Here is an 18,947-nt window from a genome sequence, read left to right as displayed (position 1 = left end):
AAAGAACTTAAAAAATAGATACATAGTGTATAGAATTCATAAGAGCTTTTGAACCCCCAGCAACAACCTGATGATCTAGCCAGAGTTGATCTTGCCCTTTATAACTGAAGAAAAGACCATGATATCAAAGGAATAATGGCAAGATTTATACATTATGTTTATTATAGTGAAGGGAATGTTGTGCAAAGACATCCTTCATTGCCTTTTCCAGAACCATTTCACCCCATATGATAGAAAATAGGACTTCTAGTGAAAAGTCTGGATGCTGTGGGAGTCCTTGGCCCATTGGTTATGGTACCTTCCTATATCAATGAGGCACCCTTACTAGAGATTTGACTGGATGGATTCAGATCTTCTTGCATTTTGGTTGACTCCCCACTACTTGGCTCTGCCACTTTGAAGTTTGTTTGCTTGGGTTTCTGTTGGCTTTTCTGGTAAGGGAAATTAAGACTTGGGGAGAGAGACAATAGCATCTTTATTCTATTGCCTTCCCATCTTTAACTACTTCCTATTTATTCTGCATATAACTTAGTTTGTATATATTTATTTCCTCTGCTGGCATCTAGCTGTTTTATAAAATAAAAGTTTTTAAAATTTATTTTGTTAGAATTTTCCAATTACATGTAAAAAAAGTTTTAACTATCGTTTTAAAATTTTTTTGGGGGGGCGGCTAGGTGGTGCAGTGGATAGAGCAATCTGACCTCAGACACTTAATAATTACCTAGCTGTGTGGCCTTGGGCAAGCCACTTAACCCTATTTGCCTTGCAAAAACCTAAAAAAAAATTTGGAATTCCTAAATCGCTCTCTCTCTCCTGTCCCTCCCTCCAACTCAAGAAGGCAAACAATTTGATATTGATAATACAGGTGAAATATACACATAAAACATATTTCTGTATTGCTGGTGTGACATTTAAAAAGGCTCATGACTTAGTTTCTGAATAATTTAATTATTTTATTAATAAGACCAGAAGGTTATTAATAAAAGAATGGTTATTTGGCCATCTCTTATAGACCAAAGGTAAATATGGCTATAGCCCTCACATTTATTTACCCTTCAAAACAGTGGGTAGTCCATCTATAGCAATCAAATCTAATTAATTAATCGATAGGAAATGGGTTTCATTAAAGTGAAGTGCTGAGTATCTCTTGGGTAGGGAAAGTATCTTTTTATCAGACCACCTCCAGCTTTAGGCTATCAATTCAAAGTAGGTATACCCCACCCTACCCTGAGCAGAAAACTTTCCCCCCTTCCCTTTTTTTGTCTCTTTTCTTTTTCTATAGCTTCTAGGGCTGCTAGGTTGCACAGTGGATGGAGCATTAATCTTGGAATCAGTAGGGCAGGAGTTCAAATCTTGTCTCAGTCACTTGACTCTTACTAGCTGTGTGACCTTGGGCAAGTCCCTTCACCCTGACTACCTCACATCCAAAGCCATCTCCAGTCACCCTGAGTCCTATCTGGCCACTGGACCCAGATGGCTCTGGAGGAGAAAGTGAGGCTGGTGACAGCACAGCACCCCCTCACTCAAATCCTGTTCATGTGCTTGTCACAGCATCATCTCATCAGCTTCTACCAAGTTGGGGCTTTGAAGTGGAAAGGGCATCTAATCTCCTCATCAGCCCATGTCCTTAAGAACTAAACTTAAAGTGAGAACTTTGTAAGAAAGGGGAGAACTCTAAATCTCCTCAAAATATTAGTTATTAATAATCATTTCTCACACTGGCTTTTCCTGTGTGTGTGTGTGTGTGTGTGTGTGTGTGTGTGTGTGTGTGTGTGTGTGGTCCTGGACTGGCTGGAGAAGTTCATTTGGTCTTCTTTATCACTGGACTTTCTGGGGTTCTTTTTAGATATTTGCTGGCTTTTGTATAGGTGAGCTGGGCTTCTCTAGGACCTTTCTAAGCTTGCTGGATTGTTGACTTTAGTGAATCCTAACAAGTGGGAAACAGTTTCAAGGAAGGGCAGGGTGAGATAACTGTCTTGTCAGTTTTCCTTAGCCAGTCCAGTCCTTATAACTATTTCTTTTTGACCAGTCAACAAACATCAAGTGCTTCCTGACAAAGCAAAAATAAAAATGGAGAGTTCTCTCCAGATCTCCCAGGAGCTCCCATCCTAATGCAGAGACAATGTACTTTTTAAAATTTTTTTTTCATAAAGTAATGGGGTTAAGTGTCTTACCCAAGGTCACATAGGTATATAAATATTAAGTATCTGAGACCTCATTTGAATTCAGGTCCTCCTGACTCTAGGGCTAATGCTCTATTCAATGCACCACCTAGCTACCTCCAAAATGTACTTTTTAGAATCTATTCATTCAGATTAAACAGTAGCAACCTTAGAGGGAGAGTTACTAGCAGCTTTGGAAGAGGGGAAAAAGTCTGTTACAGAAGGAAGGAAGTAAGCTGAGTTTTGAAAAAAGTCTGGGATGCTAAAGAATAGAGGAGAAGAGATGGAATGCCTGGTGAGGGAGACAGGCCATACAAAAGTGCTGAGATGGGAGATGCAGGGTCTTCTGTGAAGACCAGCAAGATCATAAAGTGCCTGGAGATAGGAAATGATGTGTAGGAGGGGTAGGAAGTTAGAAAAGCCCAGGTTATGAAGAGCTTTACATTGCATTCATTTCAGAATTTACTGGCCAACAGTCGGTGCCAGGTCAAGCTCCATCTGGTCATTGATTAGATCAAAATTAATATTAACAGCAACTGTTTTTATTTTGGCCAGAAACCCTGAGAATCTTCCTCTCCCAGAGCCACTCAGGTTTGTTGAGTAGTAGAGGGTAACAAGTCAGTTGTATGGAGGATGGTTTCAAGTGGAGGGAGACAAGGCAGAAGGTTGATTAAAAAGACTGGAACACTGAATATACTGTTTTGCACATTCAGGAAGAAGGTACTCTATGTATAAAGAATGTTGGAGTCACAGGAACTCAGTTAAAAAAATCTCACTACCCAAAAGGGGTCACTTCAGTGTTCTATGCTTCTGTTTCTTCATCTGTAAAACAAAGGGGTTGGAGCCAATGATCTGTGGGAGAACAGTAGTTCTGAGGGCGGAATGATCCAGCTTTGTTAAAATTTTTAATCAGATTAATCAGATTTTAATTTTAATCTGTCAAATCTTCATCTTTCATTTCTGTCTAGTGCTAATTTTGGGTAGTTAATTTATAGATGTGTTTTTAATATTCATAAGATCTTAGATTTAGAATTGGAAGTGAAATCTGGTTTAGCACTTTCCTTTAACAGATGAGGAAACTGAGGTTCAGAGGGGACGTGGCCTACCCAAGCCCCGCCCCCCCCCCCAGCCAGTAGGACTTGAGACTTGACCTTTATATCCTGTGCCAGAAGAACTTTCTACTTACTGGAAGGACTTAAAACTGAAGATAGTTTGAGATCTGAAACAGAGGAAAAGACACTATGTAATTTGCTTATGCTTTTCAGGTATTTATGCCAGGTCTCTCCTTCAATCAGCACAAGACAGAACCTGCCCTGCTATCCTCCTTTCCAGGAGATATGTCGCCAAGTGAAACCTTGAACATTGAGAAACTTCCTGGGGAGACAGTGGAGTATCATAGCATTCAACTAATTCGGGATGAATTCCTAATGAACATGCAGAAATTCACCAATAATATTCAGAGAACTATACAGCAACTTGAAGGTGAAGGGTGTGTGTGTGTGTGTGTGTGTGTGTGTGTGTGTGTGTGTGTGTGTGTGTGTGTGTGTGTGTGTCCTCATTGGTTAAAATGAATGAATTTTCTGTGACAAATTAGCTCAGGAGTATTCATAATTAAGTTATTGGGAATCATTGCTTTTCCTTTAAAATATTTTTTTGGTCAAGTTTTTCTATGGTCTTTTTTTTTTTGTTTTTAACAGTGCATTTATTTCAGAATTTATTGTCCAACAGTAGGTGTCAGATCAAGTTCCATTTGGTCATTGATTGCCTCAAAATGAATATAAATAGCAACCATTTCTATTTTGTCTAGACACCTGAAGAATCTTCCTCTCCCAGATTGATATTTATTTCACTTATTTCTTACCTAGCCCTATCACTTAGTGGCCATTGCCTCAGTCAAACTGAAGCCTGTTAAAGATCTTAGCTTAAAAAGACCAAGGGTCCCTCACGGCAGCTGATCATCTTCATCTGTATTTGGCCACTGGACTCAGATGACTCCAGGGGAGAGAGCAAGACTGGTGATTTTGCACAACTTCTTCCTATTTAAATCCAATTCCCTTGCACACCATGACGTCACATCCCTGATGTCTTGGTCTTCTTCAGGAATGAAGGACAAGCAACATTTCTCCCCATCCCTTTCCCTTGTAAGAATAAAGCAGTTGAGCAAAACTAAAAAAAATATCTTTAATTCTGTCTTGAAGTATATGCAACATTCCAAAACACTCCTCTATTTCAGCTGTAAAAGGAACTGGTTCTTTTCCAGGGTCAGGTGAGGTTAATTGTAATTACACCTTGTAGAATTTAGCTTTTCTTTGCCTTTTTTTAACTTTCCCTTTTCTTTTCCATTTAATTGCTCCAGTCAGTGGTGTCTATTTTTCCTCCTCAATCTGCCTTCTTTTGCACCAACTCATATAGAACTTCCTTTATTGGGCTTGAATTTGACCTCAATAAAGGATTAAATATCATGTGTTAATCTCCAGAGTGTGGCCTAATAAGGGACAAACAGAATTATGCTAACAGGAGTTAGCCTCCAGAGTTTCTGCTTAAGAAAAAAAAAAATGGAATTAGTTTTATTAGATTCTCTAAGCCTGCATTATTGCATGCATGGAGCCTGGTTAGAAAGCTGCTAGTAGTGGAATTTTGGGGAAGCACGTTTACACAATCGCACAATCAGAAGACAGTATCTGATAAAGCAGCTTCTGCACTTGTCCATCAAGGGAGCGGCCCTCAGCTCAGGATGTGCTTCATATCATATGCATTAGGGTAAAGAATTCCCTATCAGAAATTTGTTAAATTAGGTAGATTGACCTCTCCAACTCAGGACCTTTGTATTTTACCAGTTATGGTAAAGAGCACACACACACACACACACACACACACATATATCTTGATATATATAATACATGTATAGATATAGATATAGAGAGACATATTTTGAAAGATAGCACTATTTTCATAATTTTCTCACATGAACTATTTGTGTCCAACCAGTGGTAGAGCATTCTGAGCTCCTATTGGTCTGATCAGCCACAGTCGGACACATTGTCATTTGTCTCAAATGTGGTGATGTCATTTTAGTCTTCTTTGAAAACGAAGGACAAGAACCTATAACCTCTATATGCCAAAGACTTCCACAAAGCAATAGAATCTTCCCCTTCCAGGTTGTTGATGCCATCCTGTGACTGTTATAAACGGGGAGATTCTTATTTATTATTTAAGGCAATGGAGTTAAGTGGTTTGCCCAAGGTCACACAGCTAGGCAATTATTGAGTGTCTAAGGTCAAATTTGAAATCAGGTCCTCCTGACTCCAGGGCTGGTGTTCTATCTACTGTGCCACCTAGCTGCCCCAATTCTTATTTATTATTATTATTTTTTTTTTTAGTTTTTTGCAAGACAAACGGGGTTAAGTGGCTTGCCCAAGGCCACACAGCTAGGTAATTATTAAATGTCTGAGACTGGATTTGAACCTGGGTACTCCTGACTCCAGGGCCGGTGCTTTATCCACTACGGCACCTAGCCGCCCCTTCTTATTTATTATTGAAGACAAAAAAGCCTACTTCCACAGAAGCTAACCTCTTAATTCACCTCTTAATGAACTCTAAGTCAGTTAATCCTCTGTTTCTCTTCTCTTTTTTTCCCCCTAATGCTGACGTTGACTCTAACTGATTTTTTTCCCCTAACAGGAGAAATTAAATTGGAGATGCCATTGATTAGTTTGGATAGGGAAGTGTGGGAGATTGCTGCTGACCCGGATGCAGTTGAATGCTTAGAGCAATGTGTGATCAGCTGGTTGAATCAGATCTCCATGGCCATAGAGGGACAGTTGAAAAAGTCACCTCAGGTAACATGCTGAGTAGCTGTAGCTCTTGGCCTAGTCATCATCCAGAGTGGGTCTTGAACCCTGGTCCTCATTTCACTATATCACACTGCCCCTTGAACTCAGATTAAATCTATCTTTGTTAAGAGAAGCAGCTGGTGGATAGAGGTCCGAGTTCAAATCCTGCCTCAGAACACTCTCTGACCCTGTGAGCCATTTAATTTTTGTTTGCCTCAGTTTCCTCCTCTATAAAATGGGGATAATGAGTAGCTCCTAGAGAGGTGGTTGTTGTGAGGCTCAAAAATGTCATGATAATTATTAAATACTTAGCATAATAGATGCATATTACTATTTCCTTCTTTCTTTAAGAGAACAGCCCTCCAGACATCTGAATGTTTTTCTTTGATAGAATTATAGAATTAGCACTTGGAGGGTTTAGCCAGCCCCTAGCTCTGTGTGATCGGATTCTTTTGTGTTTTCTCATTATTTCCTGCCTTCATTCTTGACCTTGGGGCTGGGGTCTGTTCCTTTTCTGGAAGGGAGGGTTCTCTTGCCATATTTTTTGTTGAGTGATCTTAGGATCCCAGGGACAACTCAGACTGGGGACTTGGAAGCTTTTAGTTGCTCCTAAAGAGTTCTGATCCAAGGCACGCTGATGACTTTGTTTCTCCCCATCATGAAGCTGAATCCTACAACTTCCCTTCTTGGGCCTGTGATTGGATCAGCCACCATCAATGAGCAGGGGAAACTGTGATTTCAGAGTGGCAGGAATGGGAAGCTTCTTAGGGGGTCTTCTGGGGGCAGACTGAGGAAGGCAAAGGGATTGGTGAGAGGTGGTGTGGTTCAGACTCCTGCAGCCTGCAGAAGAATCAGGAAGAAATCCCAGAACAGACCAGGCATTTTTTTCATCTCTTAGGACTTAATTGTTTTTAGGTTTTTGTTTTTTTTTTGCAAGGCAAATGAGGTTAAGTGGCTTGCCCAAGGCCACACAGCTAGGTAATTATTAAGTGTCTGAGTCTGGATTTGAACCCAGATCCTCCTGACTGTTCTATTCACTGCACCACCTAGCTTCCCCATTGGTTTGTTTTTGACATCTCCTCTGCTTTTGACCTTAGGGCAATGGCCCATTGGCAGAAATAGAATTCTGGAGGGAAAGGACAGCGACCCTCAGCGCCCTCCATGAGCAGACTAAGCTGCCAACAGTGAGAAAAATCATTGATGTTATCAGAGAGGCTGACTCCATGCTTGTCGCCAACCTGCAGCCCGTTTTGAACGATTTGTACAAGTATCATGTGGAAGCTTCGGACAATGTTCGGTTCCTCTCCACGGTGGAACGCCATTTCAAGGTACTTCATGAAGCTACCATTACCACTCCACTTCTGCTGCTACTGCTTTTAACAATAACAACAATAAATAACCCGATCTTACTTGAGACGGCTTGGCAGGGCAGTGGAGTCGGGAAGCTGTATTTTCTGGATATATGATCCCAGGCAAGTCATTTAACCATTGTCCGCCTCAGTACTCTCCTTTGTAAAATGGGGGTAATAATCATACCGATCTCACAACTCAAATGGTACAATATATGTACACTGTAAATATTAAAGCTATCTATAAATGCAATTCAATTGTATATAAATTCAGTTGCATATTGATATGTTAACAATTTATAGAGACATGCTATAGTTGGTGTTATTGGATTTCATTCAGAAAAACAATTTTGTGCCACACTTCTTTAACCCCTGGATACACTTCTTCATTTTTTTTGTTTTTTAGTTTTTGTAAGATTATGGCCTTAAGTGACTTGCCTAAGATCATACAGCTTAGTGAGTATTCAGAGTCTGAGGCTGAATTTGACTCAGGTCCTCCTGACTCCAGGGTTGGTGCTCTATCCATCGAGCCACCTAGCTGGTTATACGTCTTTGGTCTATTTTCCAATCTACAAAATGAGAGTTTTGGACCAACTGATTAATTTTAATGTAAAGCACATTTATAAAGTATCTCAGATGGGCAAAGATCCCCGTTAGATGCTGAACACAATCACTGATTATCTTCCATCAGTATACTTTCTGTTAGAAGGAGCAGTGGAGTTTGACTATTCACTGTCCCACTGTCCCACTAAAATGGAAAGATCTAATCATGAGAATCCCACCAATGTTTTAATCTTTCATTAATGTTTATCTGTATAGAATTTAACCCATGGAGTTGGATTTAGCGTTGTCTTGGAAACAATTCCTTCCATGATGAGTGCACTGAGGATGGTGTGGATTATCTCGAGGCACTATAATAAAGATGAGCGGATGATCCCCCTGATGGAGAGGATTGCTTGGGAGATTGCAGAGAGGGTGGCCCGAGTTGTGAACTTGAGAACTTTGTTCAAGTAAGTGGTTACTGCAGTGGCATTCCCAGGGCCTGGGAGGGATGTCACTGATCTCTGTTTGTTTGATTTCAAAATGATGTAAAAAAAATGAAATTATGGTACAAGCTGAGTTTTAAAAATTAGATTCCAGAAGACCAAATGCTACAGCTTCCCTCTTTTTAAGCATTGGGATCTGTATTTTTTAAATCTTCTTTTTTGAATGCTGTTTTCCCTCATTTTTACTTAATTTTTAGGATAATTTTTTAGAAATTGAGAAGTAATTAATTTTACCAGAGCAGGCATTTTCCAGTGTGGAAATTCCTTTCTCTGATGCACTGAAAGGTAAATGACTTGTCTAATTAGGGTCACAGAGCTAGTATGTTAGAGGACTTGAGCCCAGATCTTCCTGAGTGCAAAGGTGGCCCTCTATTCACTAGTCTGTGCTGCCTCTCTCTAAATACTAGACGATATTAAGTTTTTCAGGGAGTGGGAGGGGGCTTTGACCTGTGATTCTATCTAGGTAAGGAGCTCTGTGCTTAGAGAATACTCTCTACTATCACTGCATTCGAACTGATGTTCTGTAAGTTATAGTTTTGGGCTCCAAAAGTTAAGGTGACTTGCCAGGGTTACACAACTAACCGTGTGTCCAAAGTGGGACTTGTAGCTCTGGTCTTCCTGACTTGGAGATGGACCTTCTACCCTCTATGTTAAAAAATATATTATAATATAATTATATATTATATATTATATTAATTATATTATATTATAATTACATTATTTCTCTAGCTTTGATAACACTCACTAAGGATATTAGAATACCTCGTGACTAGGAATGAGGCCTCATCAGGATTTCTGTGAATGAGATTCTTACTATATTCATGGTAAATTGAACCTTGGCTTAAATGAGCCCAACTTTAATTAACTTTTGCAAGAGTTTATGAAGCCCTTTCTACTCCCAAAATGCAAGTTTTGGAAATACAAAGAGAATCAAATCTCCACCCTTCTGTTTCTGGACAAGTTAAGTGGAGCATAATATATGAAGCAAGGAATGCTACTGTTTTCCCTTCAATCAATAGTGGTTCTGTGCAGCCACATGGTCAAGTATAGGATTGCTCCCAGGACTGAGAAATTTAGGGTTTGTGATTCCAGTTTGGTGCCCTGCCAAGGGGGAATTGTCTTCCTGCCCTTTGATTTCACTCCAGTCCCACTGTTATTCTCAAACTGGAGGTTAATGCTATCTGCAGATTACTCTTGAGCCAAGGATGTGTACCCTCTTTATAAGAAGGTTATAATAATAATAATAATAATTATTATTATTAGAGATTAAAGACAAATCAATACTTTATTAGCAATTAAATTTTCTCCATACTATCATATGAATAATAGTAAGATCACTAAAAAGGGAAAGCCTACTTAAGAAAGGGTAACTGACTATAGCATTTTGCAATAAGAAAAATACTGAAGATTTCTCTTTTTTTCCCCTATTTCTGGATTGTATGTTCCATGTATAGCAAAAGAGTAAACCAAAATGACTTTTTTTGCAAAAATATCCCTGTCTGTTTAAAAAAAATCTAAAATCACTTTGCTCTTATAGGAACCCTTAAGAATGACATTTAGGGGCGGCTAGGTGGTATAGTGGATAAAGCACCGGCCTTGGAGTCAGGAGTACCTGGGTTCAAATCCGGTCTCAGACACTTAATAATTACCTAGCTGTGTGGCCTTGGGCAAGCCACTTAACCCCATTTGCCTTGCAACCCCCCCCCCCTCCGCAAAAAAAGAATGTGACATTTATCTCTTCAATTCAACATCTCTTTCCCTCTAATGGATGCCTGCTGCCTAATTGACACTGTGGTGCTTATCTCAGGTGTTTCCTATGACCCAAGGTCCTCTAAAAGTTTGGGGATAAATGGATTGGGTCTAATCCTGTGGGCTCAGATCAAAAGGAATCAGTTTCCTTCTTTGGCTAATTTCTCCCACCTGGAAGTATTTCAGGAAATCTTCCAACAAAGTATAGTTTGTGTCTAAGTTTCCCATATGTTGATACATAAGATCCCAAATCCTATACAAACACGCAGGGTATCTAATTGCATATGAAATATAGGACATACTTTATTGTACCCCACAGAAAATACAAAAGATGCAAAAAATTCACAGGAGCTTTGAACAGATATAGAAACAAGTAGATTATTTCAAATAACACATCAGCTCCCCCAAGAAGTGAAATGAAATTGGGGTTGCCAGTTATGCAATACCCTGATATCCAGGTAAAATTTTTCTCTTCCATCTGAATAAACAAATACTTCATCCTAGATTGATTGGGCCACCCAGTGGTTTGGAATCCTACCAGAATGTTATCCACTTTCCAAGGTGCTGAAGAAGCAGACCACTTCCCACAGTGCTTACATTGGCTAAGCTGTTCATTGGCTTTGCTTTCGAAAGATGTTACTAGATGGAATATTCTTTTCTTTCTCTTGGGAACACATTGCATCAGGGAATTTTGTCCTCTCTAAAATGAGTTTCCAATTTGGAATTCTCCATGACTGCCCAGTACATTTCCCTTTATAAGTCACCAGGACATGTACATGAAGTTTTCCATGTGCTTCCACCTGTAGTCCCCATTACTTACTCCTGGAAGGAGGAAACTCTTGAGTACCTGGTTCCCCTTAGGCCAAACTCAAATGCCACCTGCTTTAGGGGCAGAGGAAATTCCTTCCTTTGCTTTATTGTAAAGAGAGGCTCAAGGAAAAGAGCAAAGAAGATGTACTGAAAAAGGAGAGAGTAAAAAAGATCTTGTAGCTTGTAAGACCCTCTGAGTCTCAGTCATTCATCTTGAATGATGAGGAGTATCTCATCAAAGTCCCAGTGAGCAAATATTTTATGGAGAGATTTCCTTAAATGTCATCAAAGGCCAGTAGAATATAGTATTTCAAAAAAGATTGGGGAATTTATTAATCTGATGACAAGATTCCTCATCAATCCCTCCACAACTCCCCTCCCCCCCTTTCCATGGGTATCAAATCACTCAGTAAAACCTAGCTCTGGGCAACTATTTAGAACTATTTAGGCTGAGTTTACTGCCCAAGACTTTCTGTCTCAGATCTCAGGTCAATCACCTGAGCAATAGCGTTGGGTGTTAGTAATATGCAATTAGGGGCAATGAGGTAGTACAGTAGATAGAAGGCTGGGTCTGGATCAGGAAGACCTAAGTTCACATCCAAACTCAGAGACTTACTAGCTGGGTGACCCTAGGCAAAGTGATTTAATCCTGTTTGCCTCAGTTTCTTCATTTGTAACATGAGCTGGAGAAAAAAAATGGCAAATCACTCCAGTGCCTTTGCCAAGAAAATCCTAAAAACGATTGATGAATAAACAACAATATACATATCCAAGAGTAGCCTTCACAAAAGGTCACGAATACCAACCCTTTGAAAGTAGGACCTCCATTTTATGGTGCTCTGCAAATTTCATAGTGTAGGCATGCCCACCAAAGACACATTATTTGAAAGTTTATTGTTGTTATGTACTCTTGTCTGATGCTTCGTGACCTCCCCTTGCCCACAGAACACCAAAGGTGTCCATTGGGTTTTCTTGGCAGAGAGATTGGAGTGATTTGCCAATTTCTTCTTCAGAGACAAACTGAATTCAAGTGACTTGTAACTATCTGAGGCTAGATTTGAATTCAAGTCTTCTTGTTTCCAGGCCCAATGCTGTAACAACTGAGTCATCTAGCAGTTGCAACTTTAAGGTTTTCAAAGTACTTTTCTTCCAACAACCCTTTGAGAGATGTGGGAGCTAGGATCTAAGTTTTATTATCCTTATTTTACAAATGAGGAAAACAAACCTTATGGAAGTTGTGACTTGTTCACTGTTGAATAATTAGTAATTATCAGAAGTAGGATTTGAATCCAGAACTCAGTTTCTTCTTTAAAAAGAGGATTTAGACTGGCTGTCCCCTGAGATCCCTCTCTGCCACATTGCTTGGATTAAATAAATACAAATTTAACTGTCGTTATCTTATCTCGAGTCATTGGAAAATATCGTTAATAATAACTTGATTTAAAAAAAATTGACAGAGAGAGTCGAGCATCTGCACAAACCAAGGTGGCTGAGGCTAAAAACAGTCTTCTGCTGTGGAAAAGATGTTACTTTGATGTCCGAGCCAAAATTGAAGCATCTGGAAGAGAAGCACGTTGGGAATTTGATAGGAAACGTTTATTCGAAAGAACAGATTACATGGCTACAATCTGTCAGGATCTGTATGATGTTTTACAGGTAGAGAGGACTGGGTTTAATTTTTTTATGTCTCTATATAATGATAACAAAGTATATATATTTATAATATATGTATAATAATAATTCTCCAAGAAGATCATGACATCAGAGAGATGATGCCATGACAGGCATGTGAATTGGATTTGAAGGAGGGGGTGTTGTGCTAAGTCACCAGCCTCATTTTCTCCTTTAGAGCCATCTGGGTCCAGTGGTCATATATAGATCAGGACACCTGGAGATGGCCCTGGATGCAAGGCTATCAGGGTTAAGTGACTTGCCCAAGGTCACACAGTTAGTAGGTGTCTGAGGCTACACTTGAACCCTGTTCTCCTGACTGCAGGCTCTACTCACTGCACCCAATAGAGAGCATCAACCCTGCAGTCAGGGGGGACCTGATTTGAATGTGTAAAGTAAGGACAACCAATGAAGTTCTTTTTAAAGATGATTTCACATTTTCTAAAGGAAAATGTTAGTTGATGCCTTTCATTTCTATGACAGTGATTTCTGGAAGTGTACACCAACTTTTCCTTTTTATATCAAAAACTGTTAAGAAAAATCAGTTGACAGTTGATAGTGAATGCAATATTCCATTACCTGTGATCTTTCCCAGCCATCCTGGGAAGAGGGAGTTACATTCCATGATTTCTTCTCCAGTGCCAAGATTAATCATCACTGCTACTCAGAGTTCCATTTTTTTCCCCTTAGGGTCACACATCTAGAATCAAATTTCTAAGTCTGGATTTTGAACTCAGGTCCTTCTGAATCCAACTGTAGGGCTTTATTCATTGTACTATCTAGTTGCCTCTCAGTCTTTTTTTTTGTTTTGTTTTGTTTCTGGGATTCTGATTATTTTCTATAATTTAGATTCATACTACTATAGATTTAATGCTGGAAATCATCTTGTCCAGCCCCATCATTTTATAGGTGAGGAGATTGGAGGTCAGGCTACTTAAGTGACCTGAACACCTAGCTAGTAAACATCAGAAGTGGGATTTGAATCCAGTTACTGGTTTTGCAAAGAGTAGTTTACTTTTACAATGCTTTTATAGAATAATCGAATCTTAGGGCCTTTCCATTGAGATGTTAGAGCTCAGAAATGGAACATCTCTGTTACATGACTTTGAATGGAAGAGTATGGATAATGTCCTGACCTTCTTCATAGTTACTATTTACTTAATTTCTTTTCATTTTCTTCCCTTTTCAAAAATATCACGAGTATGGATGGTTTCCATCCTAGTCGATCGAAGGTGATAATCCATAAGAGATAGTGAAGTTGAAGACCCAGACCCTGAAATCCGAAGGGACACTGTATATATTCTTAGGATGAACCTAATGGCTCAGATTGATCTCTTCACCTCTTGGGCCAAGCACCCAGCAAGATGCACTATGTCAATTCCCCCTCCTCTAGGAATTCCTTTTGGTTCCCTTTGCTATAGGTGCTTTCTTATTCCTTCCTCAAGTTACTGTCTCCATACTTACTTGTTTCCAGGTTGCATCCTTCCAGGAGAACACACACTAGAGCACTAGGGCTGCTCTATATTCTTGCCTTTGGATTTCCAGAGCTTGGCATAGTGCCTTGCACATTGTAGACAAACATGTGTTGGATTGGATTTTGTCATTGTTAAATTGTTTTCTGCTTAGTTCTCTCTAAGATGTGCTTGGAAGGAAAAAAAGGAGATTGGTTGTCTCAGTAGGGTTGGATTTAAGAAGACCTGATTCAAATCCCATCTTAGACACTCTATAGGCATGTGAACCTTTGTGTGCCTCAGTTTCCTCCTCTGTAAAATGAATCTGATAGCCATTAAGATCCTTTCCAGCTCTACATCTTTCATCCTGTGAATTTACTCCAATCTCTTAAAATTGGAATCGGTTGGGGAGGCAATACCGGGAAAAGGAAGGACTTTTGAAAAAAATGTCAGTACAGAACAGTCTAGAAACAGGTTGGTGTACAAAGCATTCCTAATTAGAGATGAAGTGTATTAGATTGAAGTAGCAGGATAGTATGCTGGATGTGGTGTTAGGAAGATCTGAGTTTGAATCTTGACTGAGATACTTATTGAGCTGGGAAAATTACTTAACTTCACTGAACCTCAGTTTCCTCATCTTTTAAATGAGCTAGACTAAACTTCCTAGATCCTTCTGGTTCTAAATATATGGTCCCATAAGGTATGCATGTATGATTTTGGTTATTGTGTCTGGGGGGGAGGGGAGAAGAAAAATGGACACATCTGTTAGATTTTGCTATAGCAGCAAAAAAAAAATCTCAGTAATTCAGAATTTGAGAAAAGGAAAATTTATTTATTGATAAAGTTGAATTAGGAAATTTTTAAATGCATTTTTCAATACTAGACTGTTAATACCTGTTAGTAAAGTATTGCAATTAAAAGTCCTCCCTAACCCCATTCAAGAGCAGATAAATCCAATTAGGATTAGCATATAAAGAATTAGGGTGCATAATCTAGAGTTGGTATTTTTTTGTGAAACAACAGAATGATGACTAAAATGTGACTTTTTTTTTTGTCATTGAATTTAACAGGTGATAGAGGAATTTTACAACATATTTGGTCCAGAACTGAAAGCTGTGACTGGTGATCCAAAGCGTATTGATGATGTCCTTTGTAGGGTAGATGGTCTTGTCAGTCCCATGGAAGTACTAACCTTTGATCCCTTTAGCATTAAGTGTGCCCAGTTCTGGAAGTATGTTGTAGAAGATTTCAAGATTGAAGTTCTGGTGAGTAGTCAATTTAAGGATTTTATTTTATTGAAATATATTTTAGCTTATAAATTTATTCTCATGTTCAGTTTAACATTTGATTTCACATGAATGGAAATGTGTCAATAGCCTTATAATCAGAATATAGTAGTAATGATAGTGGTGGATTTAAATGTGGACTTTTTGGGGTGGCTAGGTGGTGCAGTGGATAGAGCACTGGCCCTGGAGTCAGGAGGATCTGAGTTTGAATCCAGTCTCAGACACTTAATAATTACCTAGCTGTGTGGCCTTGGGTAAGCCACTTAACCCCATTGCCTTGCAAAAACTAAAATAAAATAAATACATTTGGACTTTTCATTTTATTCTTACTTTAAGAGAAAGTATTTCCATAACAATGAAATATAATGGATAACAAGAATTTTTACCATTATCTTTTCTATTTCCTGAGACAAAGATATAATCACAATATAGCAGTACAACTGAAAAGCAGAAATAATTTTTTCAATGAACAAAAATAGATTATTTCCCCTGCCCCTGATAAAAAAAAAGAGGAAAAAGAAAGGAAAAGCCTTGTGAAAAAAACATGGAGAGACAAACAAAGCAAATTCTCCAATTTCTATGTCCAAAAAAATTATTCTCCATCCTCCTTCTGGGTCCCCACCTCTTTGTCAGTTGGTAGATAACATGTTTCATCATGAGTCCTCTGAAAATGGTGGTTACTCCTTGTATTGATCAGAGTTTTTAAGGCCTTCAAAGTGGTTTGTTATAACAATACTGTGAATATGGTATAAATGGTTTCTCTGGTTTTGCTTACTTCATTCTGCATCAGTTCAAGCAAATCTTTTCTGTCTCCGTAAAACCATCTTTTTTGGTCATTTCTCATGTCATTTTTAGTATTCATTCCATTCTTATACCATAATTTGTTCAGCCTTTCCCAAAATGATATGCACCCCATTAGTTTCCAGTTCTTTTTCATGACAAAATGAACTGCTAGCAATACTTTTATACATAGGAATCTATTTCTTTCTTTAATCTCTTTAGGTGTATCTGACTAACCAAAATGTTGTACAGTCAAAGGATATACAGTTTATACAGAGTTGAGTTAGTTTGGTATTCAAAGCCCTTCATCACCCAGACACCATCTCAATTTTTCCAGTCTTCCCACACCTTTATCCTCTACTATGGACTCTTCAATCCAGTGACACCAGTTTTTCTGTTGTTCTTTTGAACATCTCTTGGCTCTAGACCTTTCCTCTGGGTGTTTCCCATAACTGGAATACTATCCTACCATGCCTCTGCCTCTTAGCTTCCTTCAAGTCCCAGCTAAAATTTCCCCTTCTACAGGAAGCTTTTCCTAATCCCTTTTAATCCTAGTGGGCATCTTGATGACTCAGTGGATAGAGCACTGGCCCTGGAGTCTGGAAAACCTGAGCTCAAATCCAGCCTCAGACTCTTGACACTGACTAGTTGTGTGATCTTGGGTATGCTATTTATCCCTAATTGCTTTGAATCTAGGGCTGTCTCAGTCATCCTGTTTCATATCTGGTTACTGGACTCAGATGACTCTGGAGGAGAATGTAAATCTAGTGATTTAGTACAGATCTCCCCCTCCTCCCCTCACTCAAAACCAATTGACCTGCTTGTCATGGCATCATTTCCCTGATGTCATGGCCTTTTGGGAGAATGAAGGGCAAGCACCACCTTTTCTAGCCCCAATTGAACATTCACACTCATTAGGACTGGCCCACTAGTCTAGATGGGGGAATTGGAATGTTACTTGCTCTCCATTGCCCCCATCCCTGGGAACCTCTCCTCCTTTGAGGTTCACACAGTTCATATCTATCACCCAATCAGAATTCTGCTAATGACTTTCAAAACCACTTATTCAGACCTAACCTGTCTATTGACTTCCAGTCTTGAATCTCCAACTGTCTATTGAACATCATGAACTAGATGTCCCATCGACATCTTAAGCTCATATGGTCAAAACTGGACTTGTTCTTTCTCCTGAACTCTCCTTCCTTCCAAGTTTCCCTATTTCTGTTCATGGAAGAATGATTGCTCTTAGATTTACCCCAGAGAGCTGATCATCCTCTTCCTAGTCCCCAAGGCATAGCCTCTCCCTCTCTCTTCCTCCCCCCTCCCTCCTTCCCCCCCCCCCCAGGCTTCTCTTCTCTTCTGTAACTTTCACTCCATATCTGACTGTTGGCAAGACTTTGAGACATTTTTTTAATCAGTGCCTCCCTCTCTCCTCTGACAGCACCATCATTCTAGTGCTGGCCCTCAGCATCTCCCACCTGGATTATTGCAATCATAACCCACTGCTGGTAGGTCTGCCCGCCACAAGGCTCCACTTGACTCTGTCTTCCACTTAGTCATCATCCTGTCATTCTCCTCCCCATACTCTTTCATAAACACCAATGGCTCCTTGCCTCTTTGGGGCAGAAATCAAGCCCTAGCCCCGTCTCTTTCCCTTGTCAGTCTGTTTACTTCTTCCTCCTTTCATCTTCTATCAGAAGCTTTTCTTTATTCCTCTTGTTCCTTCTCTGCCTTTCCTCTGGTGATCATTTCCAGTTTAGCCCATCTATAGCTTGCTCATATATTAGACTTGAGTCTCTACCATTTGAGGCTCCCTTGAGAGGAGAGATCACGTTTTGCCTTTTTTTTTTTTGACTCTTTTAGTGTCTGGTCCACTAGAGGACACTTCATAAGTGTTTATTGACTGACTATTGGGTGTTTCTCTGATTTGGACTTTTTTTCCCATACAGCTTGGACTTCATCCTCAGAAAACTGCTCTCTCTCTCTTTTTTAAATCAAATTGGCAAATGGCTTTTATTCTAAAGATTTGATCCAGTCCTCGATCTATTTTAGAAGTAAGGCCTTTATCAGAGAATCTTCCTGCAAATAGTTTTTCTCCTAGTTCCCAGAGTGGAAGTTTAGAGAAGGAGAAGGTTCAGTTTTGGATCTGTTCACTTTGGGACACCTTCAGGTCAGCAGGTGCAAATGTCCAGCCTCTGAGCATGTTTGCTGTGGACATGTGGGGTCTGAGCTTTGTTCTTGATATCCTCAGCAATAGCATCCTTAAGTGGATGGTCAAACACAGGGAGTATGTGAAGTCAGGCCCAGGATTATGGAGTCCAAGTGGATCTGTGTGCCTCTTTCAGTCCCAGCTTCTACTTCCCATTAGCTAGAGATGTGTTTTTAGTATTTCAAAAGATCTGTGACTCCAGAATAGTATAATAAAAGGAGCACATGAAATTTAGGTTCTCCTGCTTCTTGGCTGTGTGACCAGAAGTCTATAATCTCACTGACTCTTTAATTTCCTCATCTGTAAAATTGAGGGGTTGGTTCTGGATGGGCTCTCTGTGATCTGGTCCTTTAACACTTTTTTTTTTGGTTTTTACAAGGCAATGGGGTTAAGTGGCTTGCCCAAGGCCACACAACTAGGTAATTATTAAGTGTCTGAGGTCGGATTTGAACCCACGTACTCCTGACTCCAAGGCCAGTGCTCTATCCACTGCTCCACCTAGCCACCCCCCACAGCAAGATTTTCTTAAAACAGCAGACACATTGTTCATCACTAGGCCTCTGCTTCAGATCCTTCCAGCTTGGCTGACCTGCCTACCTAG

At 39.6% G+C, this 18,947-nt stretch overlaps 1 protein-coding gene across 1 annotated transcript in view; it reads left to right on the top strand.

Moving 5' to 3' along the window:
* DNAH10 (dynein axonemal heavy chain 10) overlaps positions 1-18,947 on the top strand; it is a 154,816-nt gene that overhangs the window by 19,983 nt on the left and 115,886 nt on the right. The window contains exons 6-11 of the mRNA XM_074202238.1: positions 3,428-3,644; positions 5,844-6,001; positions 7,093-7,323; positions 8,164-8,354; positions 12,407-12,605; positions 15,142-15,336. Coding sequence (XP_074058339.1) covers positions 3,428-3,644; positions 5,844-6,001; positions 7,093-7,323; positions 8,164-8,354; positions 12,407-12,605; positions 15,142-15,336 — 1,191 coding nt within the window. The remainder of the gene's footprint in view (positions 1-3,427; positions 3,645-5,843; positions 6,002-7,092; positions 7,324-8,163; positions 8,355-12,406; positions 12,606-15,141; positions 15,337-18,947) is intronic.

Source organism: Macrotis lagotis, chromosome X (genome assembly GCF_037893015.1).
Source record: "Macrotis lagotis isolate mMagLag1 chromosome X, bilby.v1.9.chrom.fasta, whole genome shotgun sequence".
NCBI classification, from domain to species: Eukaryota; Metazoa; Chordata; class Mammalia; order Peramelemorphia; family Peramelidae; genus Macrotis; species Macrotis lagotis.
This window is presented reverse-complemented; position numbering and strand designations above follow the sequence as displayed.